The 18,695-nt window shown below is 40.6% G+C and overlaps 1 protein-coding gene across 1 annotated transcript in view; it reads left to right on the top strand.

Annotated features, from left to right (window-relative positions):
• The window catches only part of GRID2 (glutamate ionotropic receptor delta type subunit 2), a 2,654,005-nt gene that overhangs the window by 511,008 nt on the left and 2,124,302 nt on the right, over positions 1-18,695 (top strand). Inside the window, exon 2 of the mRNA XM_086961940.1 lies at positions 6,822-6,977. Coding sequence (XP_086818066.1) covers positions 6,822-6,977 — 156 coding nt within the window. The remainder of the gene's footprint in view (positions 1-6,821; positions 6,978-18,695) is intronic.

Below are 18,695 nucleotides of genomic sequence, written 5' to 3' on the forward strand. Positions count from 1 at the left end.
GGGTCAGTTTGCTGACCTTTGTAGTCACTTACCCTGGGATGAAGGGTGCAGGTCCAGTCTTCCTTCTCAAACAGCACATCAGGCCTCAAGCAGCAGGGTAGTCCTCTGCAAGCAGGGCAGTCCTAGCATTCACAGGTCCTGGAGTGTACTGAAGAATGGATCTGAGAGTAAATTTTATAGACCTGGTGCCCAATTTCAATTGGAAGAAACTTCTGGAGTCTTCCCTCACTAGATGTGTCTGAAATGTCCTGCCTCCCGGTTCTGGTCCCTGTCTGTCTGCAGGCATAAATGGCTAGTGTGAACTCCTTGTATGTCCGCTGAGGCAATTTCTCTGCAGTGAAAGTGTCAGAGGTGACAACTCCGCTCTCAAGATGATCTTTCCTGCCAACACCAAGACCCTCCATTGTGTGGCTGTCTGGGAGGAATACACAAAGACCATCTGCCAACTACAGCTAGTCCTGTGACGCAGGAGCAGGATGCAAGCACCAAATGGTCAAGACAAGAAAATGTAAACTTTCTAAAAATGGCGTTTGCAAAATTGTGGCTTACAATCCAACTTTACCACTTAAGAGTGATTTAAATTATAATTCCTAAGACTCAGGCATTCCGACTTGCTCCCAAATTAAAGTTATCAATTATAACATGTAATAAGGTAACCCAATGTTATCCTATGAGAAAAGTATGACTTTTTCAATAGTGAAAAATGAATTTTGGGAGTTTTTCAGTAACAGGACATGTAAAACCTAAAAGTACATGTCCAACTTTTTTAAATACAATGCACCCTCTCTTTGGGCTGTTTCGGGTCTGCTCTAGGGGTAACATATGAATTTAAAAGGAAAGTTTAGGCATGGCAAAATGTTTATTTTGGCAGTTTAAAACTGCACACAGGCTGTATGTGGCAGACCTGAGACATTTTAAAAAGACTCCTTCAGTGGGTGGCGCAATGAGTGTTGCAGGCCCACTAGTAGCATTTAATTTACAGGCCCTGTGTACATGGAAAACACCTTTACTGGAAATGTAAAAGTAAATTAAATGTTCTGACCAAGAAAGTACTGGCTTGTACCGCTGTGTAGGAATCTAGGCTTCAGATACTGTTTACAATCGTATAGAATTCTAAAGACAAGTACTTTGCACTGTATTGTTTTTGCATTAACCAAGTATCTAATGGCTATGTGGTTGAAGAGGAAGAAAATATTGAAAGGGTAATCTACAACCATGAAATGAACTGCAGTGAATGGTACCTTGAATTCCTCGGACCCTCACATATTATGAACCAAGTAGTTTTTGTTCCTTGCATTGTTTTCACATTGTATGTTAACATGTGATTTTATTGTTTTTATTGCATCTTTAATGGTCTTAATGGCCGAAATAAAGAACTTTAGGATTGGATTGGATTGAAATGTTCTGATTAGGTGTAGGTTAAATTCATCTAGCTTAAAGGAGAGCACACACAGGTTTGCACTGGTTAGCAGAGGTAAAGTGCACAGAGTCCCAGGTACAACAAAAATGAATTCAGCAAAAGAATAAGGGCGAAGGCAAAAAGATTAGGGGTGTCCCTCAGTGATGAAGAGGTCCAACATTTAGTATATTAAAATAAATATTGACGGAAAATAGTATAGTGCAGCCACCGAAGGAAGTTTTGCTAACATCTAAAGAACACATGTAAGATGTGTAGTCATGAACTTTACTTGAGAAACAGTGGGTATGTTGGAAAGTGGTTTATTAGTAGTCATAATTAGTTACTTACCACTATTAATAATGCCACAAACACAATAAAAGGCTCATTTAGGTTCTCAATAAATTATTCTCTTGCTCAACCCTTAGTAGCTGGCAATGAGCAGACAGGCTTAACTTAGTAGAAAGTTGTGTAAAGTATTTAAAATCACCAATACATTGAATAGGTAAGACACAACACACAATAAAAATCCAACTCCAATTTATAAAAATAGATTATATGTTTATGAACAAATAGACATCCAAACAAAAAACCTCCAGTGCAGGGAACTGGAGAAATTAGCTTTTAGAGAATAAACACTGTCTTGTGCTCAAAAATCTATAGCACCACTTTTGGACGTCTGGAAGCACTTCACTGAGGCAAAGTCAAAGTTTGAGGCCAACCACAATGAAGCCCTGGTCAGATACACTAAGCAAGAGCCCTGGTTCGAAAATTTGCCTTCGGACATAGAACGTTTTCTGGAGGATTTTTCTCTCAACGTTGAGCGGTCCCCTCCTGCAGGCCAATTTTGATACAACATCATCAGATTGTTTCTCATCAGACCTCTGTCAAATCCTGGAAGTCTGGAGCACCGGAGCTTTCAGCAGGACGAAACCTGAAATCCAGGATGGGTCGTAATTGAAGGTAGCCAGCTAGACTGTAAACATTGAGTCAGTCATCATATGGAGCTGTTTGACAAAAAAACTCCAAAATTTCACCAAGCCTCTGGATCTTCTTCCAGGTCTCCTTTAGGGTTCAAAGTGTCCAAAACACAAATACAAGTGTCTGGAATCACCTAGATGGTCCTTGGAATATCTGCTCCACAATTCCCACAATCCACCTTGCCAAATCCTTAAAAGTCCACTAGATGCAATGTAGGATGGGAACTCTTGGTGGAGAGCATGTAGGTGGTCTCTGTTAACCTTCAGCTTGGTGGGAGTCCACTCCTTTAATCAAGGTACAGTCCTGAAAACTGTAGTACCAGATTGTGCAGCAGGTGCAGTCCTTAAGATTGCAGTCATTTGCTTGGAGATCCAGATTCCAGCTTGGCAGTCCTTCTTCTCCTAGTAGTTTTAGGCAGCAGTTCTGAGTACCTATACAGCTCTCCCATATTTATTCAAGTAGGGGTGCACCCCTGACCAACAGGATGCAGGGCACCATCCAGGTGTAGGACCAATTTCTCAAAAGTGTGGCATATTCTCCCAGAAAGCTCTGTTCTCTCAAAATCCAACATGGGGAAAGTCTCTCCTTTGGGGTTAGATCCAGCTAAGGCAACCTACTGCTGTGGCTAAGTTTCACTGACATACTCCTTCCAACCCCTGACTATTTTAATTACTGAGGCGCTTTGTGTCTGGGGGTGCAAGATGTGGGGCCAGTATGTGCTAGTCCCAAACTATATATCTCCAGTTTGGCTCCACCATCCTCTTCCTCTCTTTTGGCTTCTGCACCCGATGTTTTCCACCCACAGGGAATCTGTTGCCTACTCTGGCAGGACACTTCACATCTTTTCAAGCAGCTCTGGCTCAGCCTGGGATAGGCTTGCCAATCAGAAGAGGGCAGCTGGAAAGCTGGCATTTTGCTCACTGAAAAGAAAGCCTAACAACTTATTTTCTTTAATAGTTATCAGAAATCTAACAGTGGCAAGTTTTTGGATTTATCCTAACTATTAATTAGATACCTTGAATCATTTTTTGAGGGGGCTTCTGTCAATATTTATGATATAAATAATATATCTCAATGTTAGCCTATGGTGCCATTCAGTACAATGGGGAAAATTGTCAGTTAATCCCTCATCAGGGCTTATAAAACATTATTTATAATGTGCCTGCTTATAGTGACAAGCCACCCTACACCTGCACCACACCCTGCACCACACTAAGGAGACCTTAGTGGTGAGCTATATGTAAAAAGAAGGTAGTTTGAGACACTGGAAGTACCCTCACATTCAAAGTTGAATTTACATATACATTTATGGTAAAGGCAGGCTGAAAGGCAGACCTGCCTTTAAAATGGCAGCATACACCACAGTAGTGCACACTTAAAGGCATTAAGTCTACTGGGCCTCAAACCTACATGCCCTATTATATACTAGGTACGTACAGCTAGGCTGTCACTGCCAATTATAATGACACCTAATTTGCATATTCATATAATCAAATCACTGGCCCTGGTAAGCAAAGGCCGATTACAACTTTGGTCGTGCAGGACAGGGCCACCCAGCCGCCAGCCCTTTTCCGCATGGCCAAAGCTCACGCCAGACAGATTACAAGTATTCTTTGTAGTCTGGCGGGTGGTCCGTTGGCGCAAAAAGGCACCGCAATGGGAACGTCAAAGGCCGTTCCCCATGCAATCTCACAATATGTGATCCCCTGCATGTATTGCCAGGCCCAGTGGTGCAAGAGGCCCCCTTTGTTTCCTCTCAGCCTCACTTTTCACAGCGTACTAACTGCCGTGAAAAGTGAGGTGGGGAGAAAACTCGTAATATGCTTGGCGGTGCCACACCAACACTGTGAAGCATATTGCAACCTCAGGACATTTAAGGACACCTCAGAAATCAATATCATAGGAAAATGCTCTGTAAATTAACTAGTGGGAATCATGGGGTACTTTTGAGGATTGCCTGAGCAGATTTCACAGAAACGTAATATTTATACGAAGTCTTCAAGCTATTAATATCAATGCTTATATCTGTCACTATTTTATTCAGTTAGCCTTTTAGACCATAGGAAGTGATATCGAAGAATATAAAAGTTAAGTATCTGAAAAATGTAGACAAACTGACGCACCTCAGTTCCAAATTTTGTCAGCATTAAGTAGACAAATCATCGAGAAATGTATTCAGTTAGGTTTGTGGCTAATAGTAGGAAAACGTACAGCAAATCTCTTTAAAAAGAGAGATTATGACACCATATTTTATTATAAACAATTAAAAATATTAATGGTATATAACTCCTTGATTGCTAATATACATACTTTAGACGAACATTTAAGAGGGAATATGTGCAAAGGCTAATGCATTTAAAATGAAACAAGTTAATTTTTCAATGCTGCTTGACAAGATCACTAAGGGCCTCATTTATGAGGCCTTGCGTCAGTTTTGCGCTTCCGATGCGTCACTTTTTGTGACGCATCGGCGGCGTAAAACATGCCTCCTGTTGCGCACTATATACAAAGTGACGCCTCTAAGCAGAGGCGCCACTTTGTAAACCCCTGTGCAACATTATACCTGCGTCAGGTATAATGTATGCAGGGGGCCGTTCCCCCGCAAAAAGCCCAGTAGAAGTGATGCAGTGAAATCTATGAGATTTCAATGCGTCACTTCTAGGACGCCGTTGTGTCAAAGTCTTGCACCTGCCTCACAGCAGGCGTAAGACTGACGCAGGCCCATTCACATGGGGCTTGCCCCATGTGAAAGGACGCATTGATGGAGTTGCGTCACTTTTGTGACACACTCCAGCAATGCATCACTTTTGCGCTTACAGATACGCCAGAAATACTAACGTATCTGTAACTTCTTGCGAAATGATGCGTCATACATTAAATTTGACGCATCAGGTATGTCGCAAGGAGTTCACACTGAGAAGTGACGCATCGCTGCTTTCACACAGCGATGCGTCATTTCTCATAAATGAGGCCCTAAGAATCTAATTATAAAAAATCCGTTCCACACTTTAAATTGAGAGATATTTTGAAAAGTATGCGACAAAAAAAACAAAACGTCCTGTGAACCACTCAATAAAATGCTGAAATATGCAGTGCTCTCCCCAGAGATCAAACACATCGTCATAGACTTCTCTCGGAATTATTGATATGACAGGAAAGAGTGTTCTGCAGTAAACATGCCGTCTGTTTGTATTGATAGACCCTCTCTATATTGTTACAAAATATAATTACGTGAAATGCCGACAGGTGAGTTACTTCCTAAATCATTTATTTGGCATATTTTTTGACGCATGTATCCTTGGTGACGTGCTGCCTGTCAATTTGGTATCAACAGAATGCAGACACCCAATTAACATTGAGGACTTTTTATAACGCTTTTCTTAGGGCATCACTTCCAAAGTGATCCTACGTTCAATACTTTATCCGAACACTAGAGTTCAATATTGTGCATTAGGTATTCACATAGGCCAACACAGATCCTATAAAATGTCTTCAAAAGCAGATAATTTGCTTTCACTGGGTATTAAGACAAAAATCAATTAGGCACTTAAATTGTATTACTTTTATTTCTCGTTTAAATAACTACATGCTACCTCTAGGATCTGCAAGGCTGGTTACTTATGTCTCTCAAATTACTGATTGATTCACTTATTTCCCTATCTACCTTCCACATGACTTACAATTAATTAAAAATATGTGAACATTTTAAAGTGCAAAGATAAAAAGGCGAAAAGACCAGAAAAGGCAGAACACACTTCTGGAAGAAAAACCAAGGTGAAGAGAAAGGAAGGAACAATATAATGCTAACAGCAATAACCATAAATAGTATGGATTACAAAATAAATGTCATAGGCAAGCGAAATCTGGCACATTTTCGTGAAAAGGAAGGAAACAACAGATGTTCAGCATCCAAATTATGTATCAAAATATTTTCATTGGCCAGCTCTATATAAATCAGCGCGACATGAAATCTTCTTAATTGTTAATAATTTGCCATACAGATATGCAATAGTTGTATTTACCTGTGCTGTTATGGTCCTTACATGAGTCATATGTTACGCGGTTTCTCAGCATAGATCCTTTGTCATGGGCAAGTTTACTTGTCAACCTATAAAAGAGCGCACAAGATTGAAATCTCCCAGATCTGCCTGCCTGTCACATAGATTTGTTGCTCTGCTGTATATGCGTGTCAGGGAGACTTGCACCCAAGGGCTACTGACTCCCACCTGTCATTCATAAAGCGACCACTAGCAGCATGGCACAGACCTTGCCACTTACAGCATTTCAGGAACTGAAAAGTCAACTCTTACCATAACTTGTTAAAATTGGAGACATATTTTGACAGTGACAGTAAATATTTTGACAGCTGTGTCTGCGTCAGTCTTTTCTGCTTCATCCCCCGTGCTGAGTAGTATCTAACTAAGGGCATGTATGTTTTTTTCAGGAGCAATTTTTGATGAATCTGCGAAAAGGGATGATGAAGTGTTTCGAATGGCCATTGCTGACCTCAACCAGAATGAAGACATCCTGCAGACGGAAAAGATCACATTTTCCGTGACATTTGTGGACGGCAACAACCCATTCCATGCAGTCCAGGAAGGTAAGGATTACAGCTTATTATTATAATATGCAAAACTTGTTGCGAGCATCTGCAATTTATTTTAGATCTATGTGATAAGTCCCAGTCAGCACATTTGCCTTAGTTATTGGCTTCCACCTTTAGGACAAAAGGCATTACGGCCCAGAAATTCAACACAGCAAGACAACTTACTGAGCTGTACTGAGTGACAGGAAGAGAGAAGGAATGCGCCATAGTTAGGATATGGTGCAGTCCTGCTCTCTCTTTCTGTGCTGGCGCACTCATTGATTCCCAGTGCCAATGTCGACATCCTTGCACCGCGATGCAAGGGTGCTTGCGTTACAGACAGGATTGTTTTGTGCAAGAACTGACACATTCCTACACAAAAACAATCCTCAGTGGCCCCAGCACATAGAAAGAGGAAATGACAAGGATAAATAAACATATTTTTCTTCTTAGGACTCTGTTGGGAATGCATTCCCACATTTACTATTCTTAGTAAATCTTAGAATGCATCAATATCCATGGGAATGCCCACACTCCACTCACTGAACGCCTTCCCATCACAGAGTTGTGCAAGGCAGCGACTTGCGCTGCCTTGCGTTACTCTAGATTTACTAAGCCAGGCATATCCATGGAAGGTGGCTTTACGTGGCTTAGTAAATCTGATTTGAACTGAAAGGAAATGAAATTAGATTTATAAAGCGCATGGCTGCCCGGGAGCGTCCCAGCGCTATAGAACTGAGAACAACTGAGGAGAGTACAAAAACCTTAGGAGTCTTGGGGGAACAGAAAAGTCTTGAGAAGCTTTCGAAACCTAGGATAGCTAGGTTCAGTGCGGAATCTAACAGGGAGAGCGTTCCACAGGGTAGCCGCATTGACAGAAAAGCGGTATCCCCCTGTTCGGGCCTTCTTAACTCTCTGAACTTTGGCTAGGTTTCCATGAGCAGAGCGAAGAGTCCTGGTGGCCTTGTAAGAATAGACAAGACTCCCTAAGATGGGGGGACCCTTCCCCTGTAATGCCTTGTGAACAATACGATAGAACTTGAATCCTCTCCCGAATTGGCAGCCAGTGGAGAGCTCTGAGAGCGGGTTTGGCTGAGGTTCTAGGGGAAGTGCCAGTAAGCAGCCTGGCCGCTGAATTCTGGACACATTGGAGGGTGTTAATGGTGGTTGCTGGGGCAGCTAGAAAGAGGGCATTGCTAAAATCTAATCTAGATTAGCCATTGGACAAGCAGCTTTCTTGAGTGGGCTGGTAAGTGAGGGAGAATCTTCCGGACAGATTGAAGTAGGCCAAAGCTTGTGTTTCCTTGCTTCACTTTGTGTGAGGCAATGGCAATGCAAAGCCTTAGTAAATCTGGGCCTATATGGTTCAAATTAAATAGAGCAATGCATATAACAGCACCATACACTGACATGATTAATTATTAAGCTGATGAACAGCGATTATCCAACATGCAGTATTTTTTTCTTTATATAACGATGTGGGCTTTGTTCATAAATACATAAAACCATTACATTAATTATCTTTTGAAGTGAATGTTTTGAAAAGATATGCAGCATACATATAATTATCTCTTTACACACATTTGTCCATCATCTTTCTACGTTCTTCTTTATGCCATTTCTGTTTCTAATGCATGTTGTTGATACAGTAAGCCCAGATGATTGTAGGGGGTTAATTATAAAGCCTTTTGGGTGCAGAAAAAATATGCATTTTTTTAATTTAAATATTTTGTCTTTCATACCTGCAAACCAGGCTACACAGTGCATGTTGCATGGTGAAAGAAAATAAATCAGGCAGGCTATGAGTCATTCAAGAGCAAGCAAATGGCAGAAGAAGTGTGCTTTCAGTTGTTTGCGAAAAGAGATGTTGTTGATTTTATATCAAAGACGCAGGACAATAAATTCCAGAGGGAGGGGCCTTGTTGGCACATTGACCTTACCCCAAATCATTTTAATGGAACACAAAGAATGTAAGTTGGTGGTGGGCATCTGGTCTAAGGTGTTGGCTAGATTGTGCCACAGTTTGTTGTCCAGACACTTACTGACTCCAAAGCACGTCAAAAAAGAACAAAAATAATTATTCCTGCCACTGAATGTATTTCCTTTCCAGATAATATTGATCCAAAATTCACATTATGATTGGCTTTTTGTAGAGCCTAGGAAAGTCACCACAAACTACTCTCTATACATAATATGTAACTATTTGATTTTGTATTTGCATAGAATTCAGAATGTCTCTGCCATACTTCTTGTGCAATAAATGCAAATAGATATGTAGTCCGAACCTCACAAACAGATATGTAGCCAAAACGTCTGTGAATGATAAAATAATTCCTTCCAACCTCATGGGCAGCAGTAAAGCAGTGGCAAAGCCAATAGGTCTAGTGTTGAATGTCACAATTTGGCTTTGTTAATGGTTGTTGTGTTGGGGACACTACCAGGAGGCACTCATCAATATAAAAAATCACAATGGCAAACAATAAATATATTTCCTGGTGCACATTGCCAGAGAAAACACTGGCACTACTATGTTTGTGTAACTGCTACTTGTTAAAGGGCAGAGTGTCATCATGCATAATGCCTTTAGCCAATTGCTTAGGTGGGCAGACCCATTTTCCTTGCTGTGTAATGTAGTATGTGAAGACAAATGTGAATGACACAGTAAGATACCAATTTTTAAAGAGAGCTGGCTGAAGGTGCCCTCTAAGTAAGGATAATATTCTTAAAACCTTAGTAAAATTATTAACCGTAGAACTAATATGAGTGTGAAAGTCAATAAGTGCTAAACTGGACATTTCCTGCAGTGCTCTGTAAGAAATGTGATATTGCGTGCAGGGAACTGTAGTTCAGGACCTTATTTAAGGTTTGCCAGACATTTATACTGCATCACAAATGTGGAGAATGTCCCCTCTACCATAGCACAAATGTGTTATAGTCTATGGCACCTGAAATAAAATGGATAGATATCCACCATGTTTTTATTGGGTATCCCATCAGCCAAACTCTAAATAAACCATTTAGTTTTAATTCTGCTGTATTCTGGTAATTAAGAGATTTTCTGATATTTTAATCTCAGTAGTGGTATGAAATCTTCTGCTCTTGTCACTGGCATTAATGGAAATCTTTAAGGCTTCAGAAACCACCCACATCATTCAAAATCTCATAGAATTGTATAATTGTAATGTTTAGGTGCTCTATAGTCTCAAATGGATAACAAATATGCAAACTGCAATGTAACAGTATTTCACAGCAAACATATATGTTATATAATCTTGTGTTCCTTCTATAAAATGGAGACCAGTTTTATCTGAAACAATTGAAAATGGTGGTGGAGTTTCTGACAAAATTCCAGGAAGTAGTATAACAAAGAAAATCTTTTGGAAGAAGGTGTAAATGCGTTTTGCAGAACCTTAATGTTACAAAGGCAGCTTTGGAATAATTGACTATTAAGATGTTGTTGGGGGTACTCAATAGAGGCACAAATTTGAGGCTTAGTAAATAATGAAAACGAGAAATTAGCATACATTGAGCAAATATATTTTTCTCACATCGGTTCTGAATGTATGTCTTGCAGAGAACTTATATTAAAAGTTGCCTAAAGAGAATACTGTGTAGTGGCACGTTTGGTAGATTCCTGTAAGAGACAAAGCACTCACATAAGGGACGATATTAATGAATATGTTCATTTGCTCTCCAAAAACTAACGTTCTTGTAGCAGTCAAAGGGAAATATGTACACCATGAGATGAGCTATCATTACTTCCAAGATAGCAAATCTGAAGCTTATCAATATTCCGACTGCAATCTAGCGTGGAATATTATATTTTTGTAGTGTGTCATTTGATTATCTGCTGAATCAATATCTTTCAGTAAAGTGACATGACATATAAGGAAAAGTATACATTTCTAATGACCGAGGATATGAATGCTGCAGAAATATTAACATGTATAGAGAAATATTAGCCACTATGTAATCATGGGAAATTTGTATCTTCTCTTGATTGCTGCCTTTTCATAATGCTAGTTGAAAAAGCATAATGCAGAACCACTTCTGCTGAAACATTTTCATGGGTTCAAGTGGAGCGACAGCAGTCTGTAGTAGGACATAAGAACACCATCTAGTTCTGTTTCTATTGTAAAAATAAAGTCACCTCCCCCTGTAAGAAGTATAATTGTTATGACTCTGGTGAGAGTTCTCTAGAGACATTTTATTATTTCCATATCAGTGAGAACAATAGCTTTACTATCCAAATCCACTATCATGTCAGTAACCACCAATATGGACTAAAAATTGATCCAGTGTTGGCTCATTCACTTATAGTGACAGACTGCTAAATAGAAACATGTACAGAGACTTATTTCTAATCAATCTCGAAGCAGAACACAAGACAGCTTCCAATCACATAGGCTAAAAAGATAGATTTCATATGTGTAATTAAACAATATTGTATGTGGTATTTTTAACTCTCACTGAAGAGTTTAAAGAGAAATCAGGATGGATACACTCATTCATAGATTTAAGAATGAGAAGGGTAGGCCAGGTCATGCAATTTACTTCACATCAAGCCTATAAGACATTGCTAGGTAACTATTGTCCTACTCAATACTGTCTGATGGCTGGAGTTGCCATTATTTCCTGGAGGACTGATTGTATCCTGGGGAATCTAGGTTTCTATAGGTCCACAATCTGAAAGGGCTTTGATGAGTTGGCAATCAAAGACCCCAATACAAGAGTCACATCCATGACTTCCTCCAATGCGTGAGTTGCTTTTATTGGTGGCTGAGGAGTTGGATAGTTTATGAATTTGTCCTCTTTAATTACTTTGAGGTTTTACATTTATTCTGCTAGTAGTGGTGCTGTGGCTATTTGGTCATAGAGGTGAAGTATTATTATATTTTGACTTTGTGAGTTTGAACGTAGTAAAACACAATCAGAACTCTCCTACTCCTCTTTCCACACGGTTGACAGCTGTAAATACTATTGGATCTGACTCGCATCCCTTCACTGACTACCATGAAAACTTTTTAGTAGACCTGGGTCTACACAAGAGTGAAGGAGTTTAAGGAGTTTACCACATCGCACGTCGAGCAATCTGAATTTGAGCCCTCGCCAGAATGGGTGAGTTCACTGGCTTCTTGTTTACACAATAAGATCCAGTCAATATACTCCTCATTTCCTTCCTCACCTCTAAGTGTGGCCACTGGTGTGGAGGCTTTCTGTAATTCTGAGTCTGCTCCTAAAATCATGGATTCTCCGTCCATGATAGAATTGGAGCCTACCTCCCCTGCTGAAGTGTTAGTGGCACTCAAGAAAATTAAGTCAGGATCTCGTAATGACCCCTTGCTACCCATAAGTGTAGTGATTTATTTCCATTGCTGGCCGACGTTCTGACCAGTATTTTTAATGCCTCCTTTGAGAGGGCCTCTTTCCCTAGTAGTTGGAAAGTGGCGCAAATCAGGCCAATCCTTAAAAAGCCTAACAGCGACCCGTCCATTGTGTCCAACTACAGACCAATTTCTCTATTACCCTACTTTGGCAAGGTTCTCGAATTTTTGGTAAACAAACGTGTGTCCTCCTACATTGAAACCCAGGCACTCCTTGACCTATCATAATCCGGCTTTCGTGCTTCTCATGGGACAGAAACCGCAGTAATGGAAATAGTGGCTAACATCCGACTCTCCATGGACAGGGGCGAATCAGCAATTCTGGTACTATTGGATATTTCCGCTGCCTTTGACACCATCTCCCACAGCATTTTGAAACATCGGCTGTGGGAGTTTGGTGTCAGAGGCAATGCCTTGGCCTGGTTCGTGGACTATCTCAAGGACCGTCACTCTCACATCAGGATGAATTCCCACACATCTACCACTATTCCTCTCTCTGTAGGGGTTCCACAGGGGTCCATCCTCAGTCCCCTTTTAATTAATGTTTATCTCTGCCCTCTGGCCCATGTAATAAAATCCTATGGCTTCTCCACAGTGTCTTATGCAGACGATACGCAGGTACTCATTACCTGCAGATCAAATTCCCATGAATCCTGTATTCATTTTAAACAATGTCTGACCCATATTAAAAACTGGATGAGTGACAATAAACTTCAACTCAACTGCAGCAAGACTTAAATCTTATTATTTGGCAAAGCCACGACCTTCTGGTCGCAGGACTGGTGGCCTATTGATCTAGGGCCTTGCCTGGAGCCCAAAGAAGCTGTAAGAGACCTAGGGATCATGCTAGACCAGGACCGCTCTATGAAAGTTCAAGTCAACCAGGTTGCCGGGACTTGTTTTGGCATTCTTTGATAACTGCACAACATTTTTCATTGGCTCCCAATCGAAGCCAGAAAGCCCCTGGTTCAGTGACTGATTATTAGTAGGCTCAAATATGGAAATGCCATGTTTGCCTCCATCAACGAGAATCTACTAACTAAATTACAAACTATTCAGAATGCAGCGGCAAGGCTAGTGCTGGGTCTGCCTCCGAGGTCTGCTTCCAAACCTATTCTTAAAAAACAACATTGGCTTCCTGTGCGCCAAAGATGCCATTTTAAAATTTTGAGTTTACCTCATAAACTCCTTCATGGCATCGGCCCCTCCTATCTACCAAAAATATTAGCCTGGTATACCTCGTCCAGAGCGCTTCGCTCTAGCTCTATGTTTCTGCTGTCCCAACCTAGAGTATGGACGTCCAGGAATGGACGTCGATTCTTTTCATATGTGGCTCCCAGCTCTGGAACAAGTTACTTACCTATCTTCTGTCCCTCTCTAATCACTTAAAGTTTCAAAGGGGATTAAAAACGTGGCTCTTCCCCCAATAAAGTTTTTTTGTATGTGCCTCACTCTGGTTGGTTAATGCCTCTCTTTTGCAGAGCGCCTTGAGACCTTTCTGGTGATAAGAACGCTATATAAAAGCATTTGACATTTGACATAGCCAAGCAGCCCCTGATAATAGGAGCTGGCATCGTACACAAGCAGAGACTATCAGTTTGAGTCCCGTCCTCAAGAGCCCTAGGGATAAGTCTTTGATTAAAATACTTTACTGGAATATTGCTGGTCTGCGATCAAAGGCGGGGAATGACATTTGGTTTCGTTGTGTTTACAAGTTCAATATCCTCTGTTTTCAAGAAACGTAGGCTACCTCCGAGATTCACATAGAGGGTTACAAAACATATTTTTCCCCTGCACTACCGTCACCATCTGGTAGAGCAAAGGAAGGTCTAACCATTTTTGTTTCTAACCTCATTGTAATTAGAGAAATTGTCCCAATAAAACTAGAACCTAATTTCCAAATACTTACCCTGCGCTTGAATAAGACAGACCTCCTTCCTCTGGTCATTTTTTATAATAATTTACATCAGGGAAAATTAGTAACAGTAATACGAAAAATTTCTTCCTCTCTCCAGGAATTAACCAACAAGATCATTAAAGACGTTGTAATTATTTGGGGTGGCGATTTTAACCAAAGATTGTGTAGGAATAGTGATCAGTTGACCTGTGGTCTTATGGACGAGAATGTACACCCGATAATGCACTTTCCCCACACAACAATAGGGGACTGTCTAAACCCTTTTCGCTCTAGATCTAGGTTTGGCCAATAATATGTTAAATCCTTGGATTGCGCCTATCCCAACCATTAATGGTAGAGGACGGTTCAGTACAATAGATTTTATTTTTATTTCCTGTAAAGCGGAATCACGAGTTATGAATTTCACGACTCATGACAATGCTATTAGTGATCATTACCCTAATAGCATCACTCTATCACTTCTACAGAAGTTAGATAGCCATAACACATTGAGGACTCCGGAGCAAAATACTCTGATTTTAGACAGGCTAAATGGGTTCTCACTTAAATGAGATAAAGTGGATCCTGCTGTTATTACCACAAATGTAGTTAAATCATCGCAAACAGCGATTGAAAAATGCCTCGATACCACCACCTCCGATGAGGAAGTTTTGACTTATTTTTTGATTGTTGCTAAAGCAATAAAAGAAGCCCTTTTTGTGAAATAAAAAAACAGAAAGCCCAAAACGAAAAGCTGATTCAATAGTAGTTGCACAAAAGCGTACTCAAAATTAAAAGTTGCACTACATAAAACAGAACGGCATGCCCAGGAAATCGCCACTCTTAGAAAGGAGTACAACCACATTATAAAATTCAGGAAAATTGAATTGAAAAAGGAACTGTGGGACCAATTCCACAAAAGTTGTACCTTAAGGGATAGTGCCGCTTTTTGGGCAGTCTAATTCTCCAATTCTTGGAAGATGAGTGCACTGCGAAAGCCATTGCTAAATTCTTGAAGTTCATTGTACGATATAGGCCAAATTTAGAGTAGACCATGTAAACTCTATTTTAAGATTTCTCTTCTCTCGTTGTGCCGCTTAAGATGCTTTTAAGATGTTTTTAGGCCGTTTATCAAAGGATTGTACCCTTTGCACTTTATGATCTTGTTACAGCTGAAAATTAATTTTATCATTTAATCTTTTAGTGATATGGATTTTAAAAAAATGTTTTTGTTATATGGAAAATTTCTAATGTACTTTTATGGTTTTTCTATTTGATGAAAGCCGAATAAAGAAATTTTGATTGATTGATTGAGTTTGATATCACATAATTTTCACCCGGAACAAAGCAAAGGGCAGCATGGGCGGAACAACATGGAAGCCTGCATTAACCTCTTGGCTGCTAATGACAAGGGTAACTCGTCATGGACTTTCCATTGATTTCAATGGAAATTAAATAAGAAAGTCAATAATGCCTTAGCAGCCAAGAGGTTAATGAATTTAACCTAGAGTCTGTGAACGAAATAGTGCAGCCAAACAGGAAATTACAACCTACATTTAAAAGCATCTTCTTGAGTAAGAACCTAGTGAAGAGGTGCGAAGAATATACGTTGCCACATACCACTGCATGTGATCATCATTCATTATCCATTCTTGTCAATTTAAGTACTATGATGCATGAAGAACATTTCACTTTTGGTAAAATGCTCAATCCAACCAGCAAATCAGCATAGATAAAAACAAATTAAATGGGGACCCCTAAATTGGGCCAGATATATTAGGTGGAAATAGGTATATGTACAAGTGGCCTTCAGAAAAGTTGGTCAGAAATCATGGATTCTCTTTTTAAAGTTTTGAACGCAGGAAGGCAATCCACACAGAAAGGCAAACCTACTGGATATGGGCCAATTTACCTTCTCAACAAGAAAAAATTCAAAGGGAGTAAAATGAGGTGCCGACTGGCAGAGCTATATTGCAAGTGAGAGAAGTGCCCACACACGGAAAAAATCTTGAAAACATCAAAAAAATTGCATGAAAAACTGTCTGGCAGCCGAAACAAACTAATACAGAAGACAAATGGAAACATATTTATGCACCCAATAAGAACGGAGAATTTTGGAGCTATGTTAACGGTCTGAATGGTGGAGGCCATACAGACAATGCTGTACCCACCAACAAATGGGCAGTCCATGCAACAAGGCTTTATGTTGATCAAGATAAACCCATTTTTAAAATCATGGCACTAGAGGGTACTCACCCCGATAAAGAATGAGGCAGAGCATTTTCTCCAACAGAAAAAGAAACCCTAACTAAGCTCTAGGGAATCAGGAAGGATTGGGCTCCAGGGCTTAATGGGCTACCAGGTAGCATTTTCATCAAAGATCGAGTTTTCTGGGCCTCCCACATGTATAGCCGGGTCTTCCAGCGCTACAATACTTCAGCAGTACCAGACTCATGGAAAGGCCCTATCTTGCTTCCCATTTATAAAAAAGGGACTGCTCCCCGCCCAGAGAACTACATACTGATCACATTGTTGGACTTTGACTGGAAGGCATTCACAAAAGTGCTCCTGAAAGAGCTTAGGGCATGGATAACGAAAACCCAAATTATACCGCTATATCAGACAGGATTTCAGGCCAATTCATCTACACTGGACTATGCCATTGCACTATCATACCTGGCAAGCAAGGCCACAGAGGTCACCACCCCTCCACTCTATGCATGCTTTGTCGACTACAGTGCCGCCTTTGCCGGCATTGACCACAACATACTATGAGCAAAACTCGCAAAGTGGGGCATCCCAAGGAAACTTCTGGCAGCCATCATGACATCCCAGAGTGGCACTTGGGTTCGAACTAAGCTCACACAGACATGTGTAACGGCCAAGATCTACACGAACAAAGGGCTAGAACAGGGCTGTGCAGTGGCCCTCACATTGTTCAACTTATACACTGCGGATCTGGGAGAGGCACTCCTTAAATCTAATATCTTTCCACCCAAACTAGGCCATCTCAGGCTTCCGATTAAGCAGTATGCAGACAACCTCATTCTACTGGATCAAACTAGAATTGGCATGAAAAGGACATTGGAGTCACTACACCTCTACAGTTTGAAAAATAAACTTCAAGACAAAGCAACAAAAACAAAGGTGCTGGTTTTGGGCCATAAACAAAAAAAATCATTATTGGGATGGCATCTTGGCCCATTAAGGATTGCTACTGCTAACAAATACACTTATTTAGGAGTACAATTCTCAGACACTGGTAGACCAACACTGTAGGCCAAAGCACTCGAGGCTAAAGCAGCTAAAGTTACACATGGTTTATGCAAATTAAATCATAAGCTCCAAAGCCACTCAACAGAGGGCATCCGACAAATAATGCAAGTAAAGCTAATTCCAACACTGAGCTATGCATGCTTACCAACAAATTGGAGCGCCTGCACACCATGGCTTATAGAAAGGTTTTTAATCTTCCATATTTAACAAGGCGCACACTGTTCCACCTGGAGTTCAAAATTGCAGCAATGGAAATTGAATGTAAAAAAGATATAGTCCAATTCTATTGTTGCGTGATCAAGGCAGGTCCTGGCACAATCAGAGATGCATTACAAACAGTTTTTAATGATAACACTAGTCGCTGGTCAAGGTACCTCCTCCTGAACTCCCCTCAAAGCCGGATTTAGAAGTCGAATTTCGACCATAGATCAAGTGTTTAGGTTACAGCTGATCTATTGGAAGAACATAGTACTTGAGGGTGGAAGTTTGTATCTTACATTCGTAGATTTAAAATCTGCCTTTGATATGGTGGATCATGACCAGCTGTGGACCGTCCTGCTAGATATGGGTATTCAACCATATTTATGCCATCAGTTTAGGTGCCTCCATGAGGGAACATTTGCTAGGGTGAGGTTCGGAAAGAATGGCAAATTGACATCTCCCTTTCCAGTGGAAAAAGAGGTGAGACAGGGTTGTGTGCTTGCACCTACTCTTTTCTCCCTCTTTCTTAATGGATTGATTGGAGACCTCCTTGCGGTTAAAGATATTGATCCACAAAAACTGGCAAACCGCAAATTCCCTGCATTGATGTTTGCGGACGACACCCTGCTCCTCTCAAAATCACCTATGGGGATGCAGTGGGTGATAGAGGAATTTAGCCAGTTCTGCAAGAGGAGGAATCTAGTGGTTAACATTACCAAGACAAAATACATGCTTTTTAACGTGAATTCCACCAACTGCCCACATCCTATGATGGATGGCAGCCCACTAGATAGGGTCTCCATTTTTGACTATCTTGGACTTACCTTAAATGACAAAATGAGGTGGGAACCACAAATTAATAAGGCAAATTTAAAATTAACCCAGGCCATGGGAGGGATCCTTAAATTACACAAAACCTTGGCCCTAAAAGATGTAAGCCCACCATTAGAGATCTTTAAAATACAAGCCAGGGGA

The sequence above is a fragment of the Lissotriton vulgaris genome, chromosome 3_1 (genome assembly GCF_964263255.1).
Source record: "Lissotriton vulgaris chromosome 3_1, aLisVul1.2, whole genome shotgun sequence".
NCBI classification, from domain to species: domain Eukaryota; kingdom Metazoa; phylum Chordata; class Amphibia; order Caudata; family Salamandridae; genus Lissotriton; species Lissotriton vulgaris.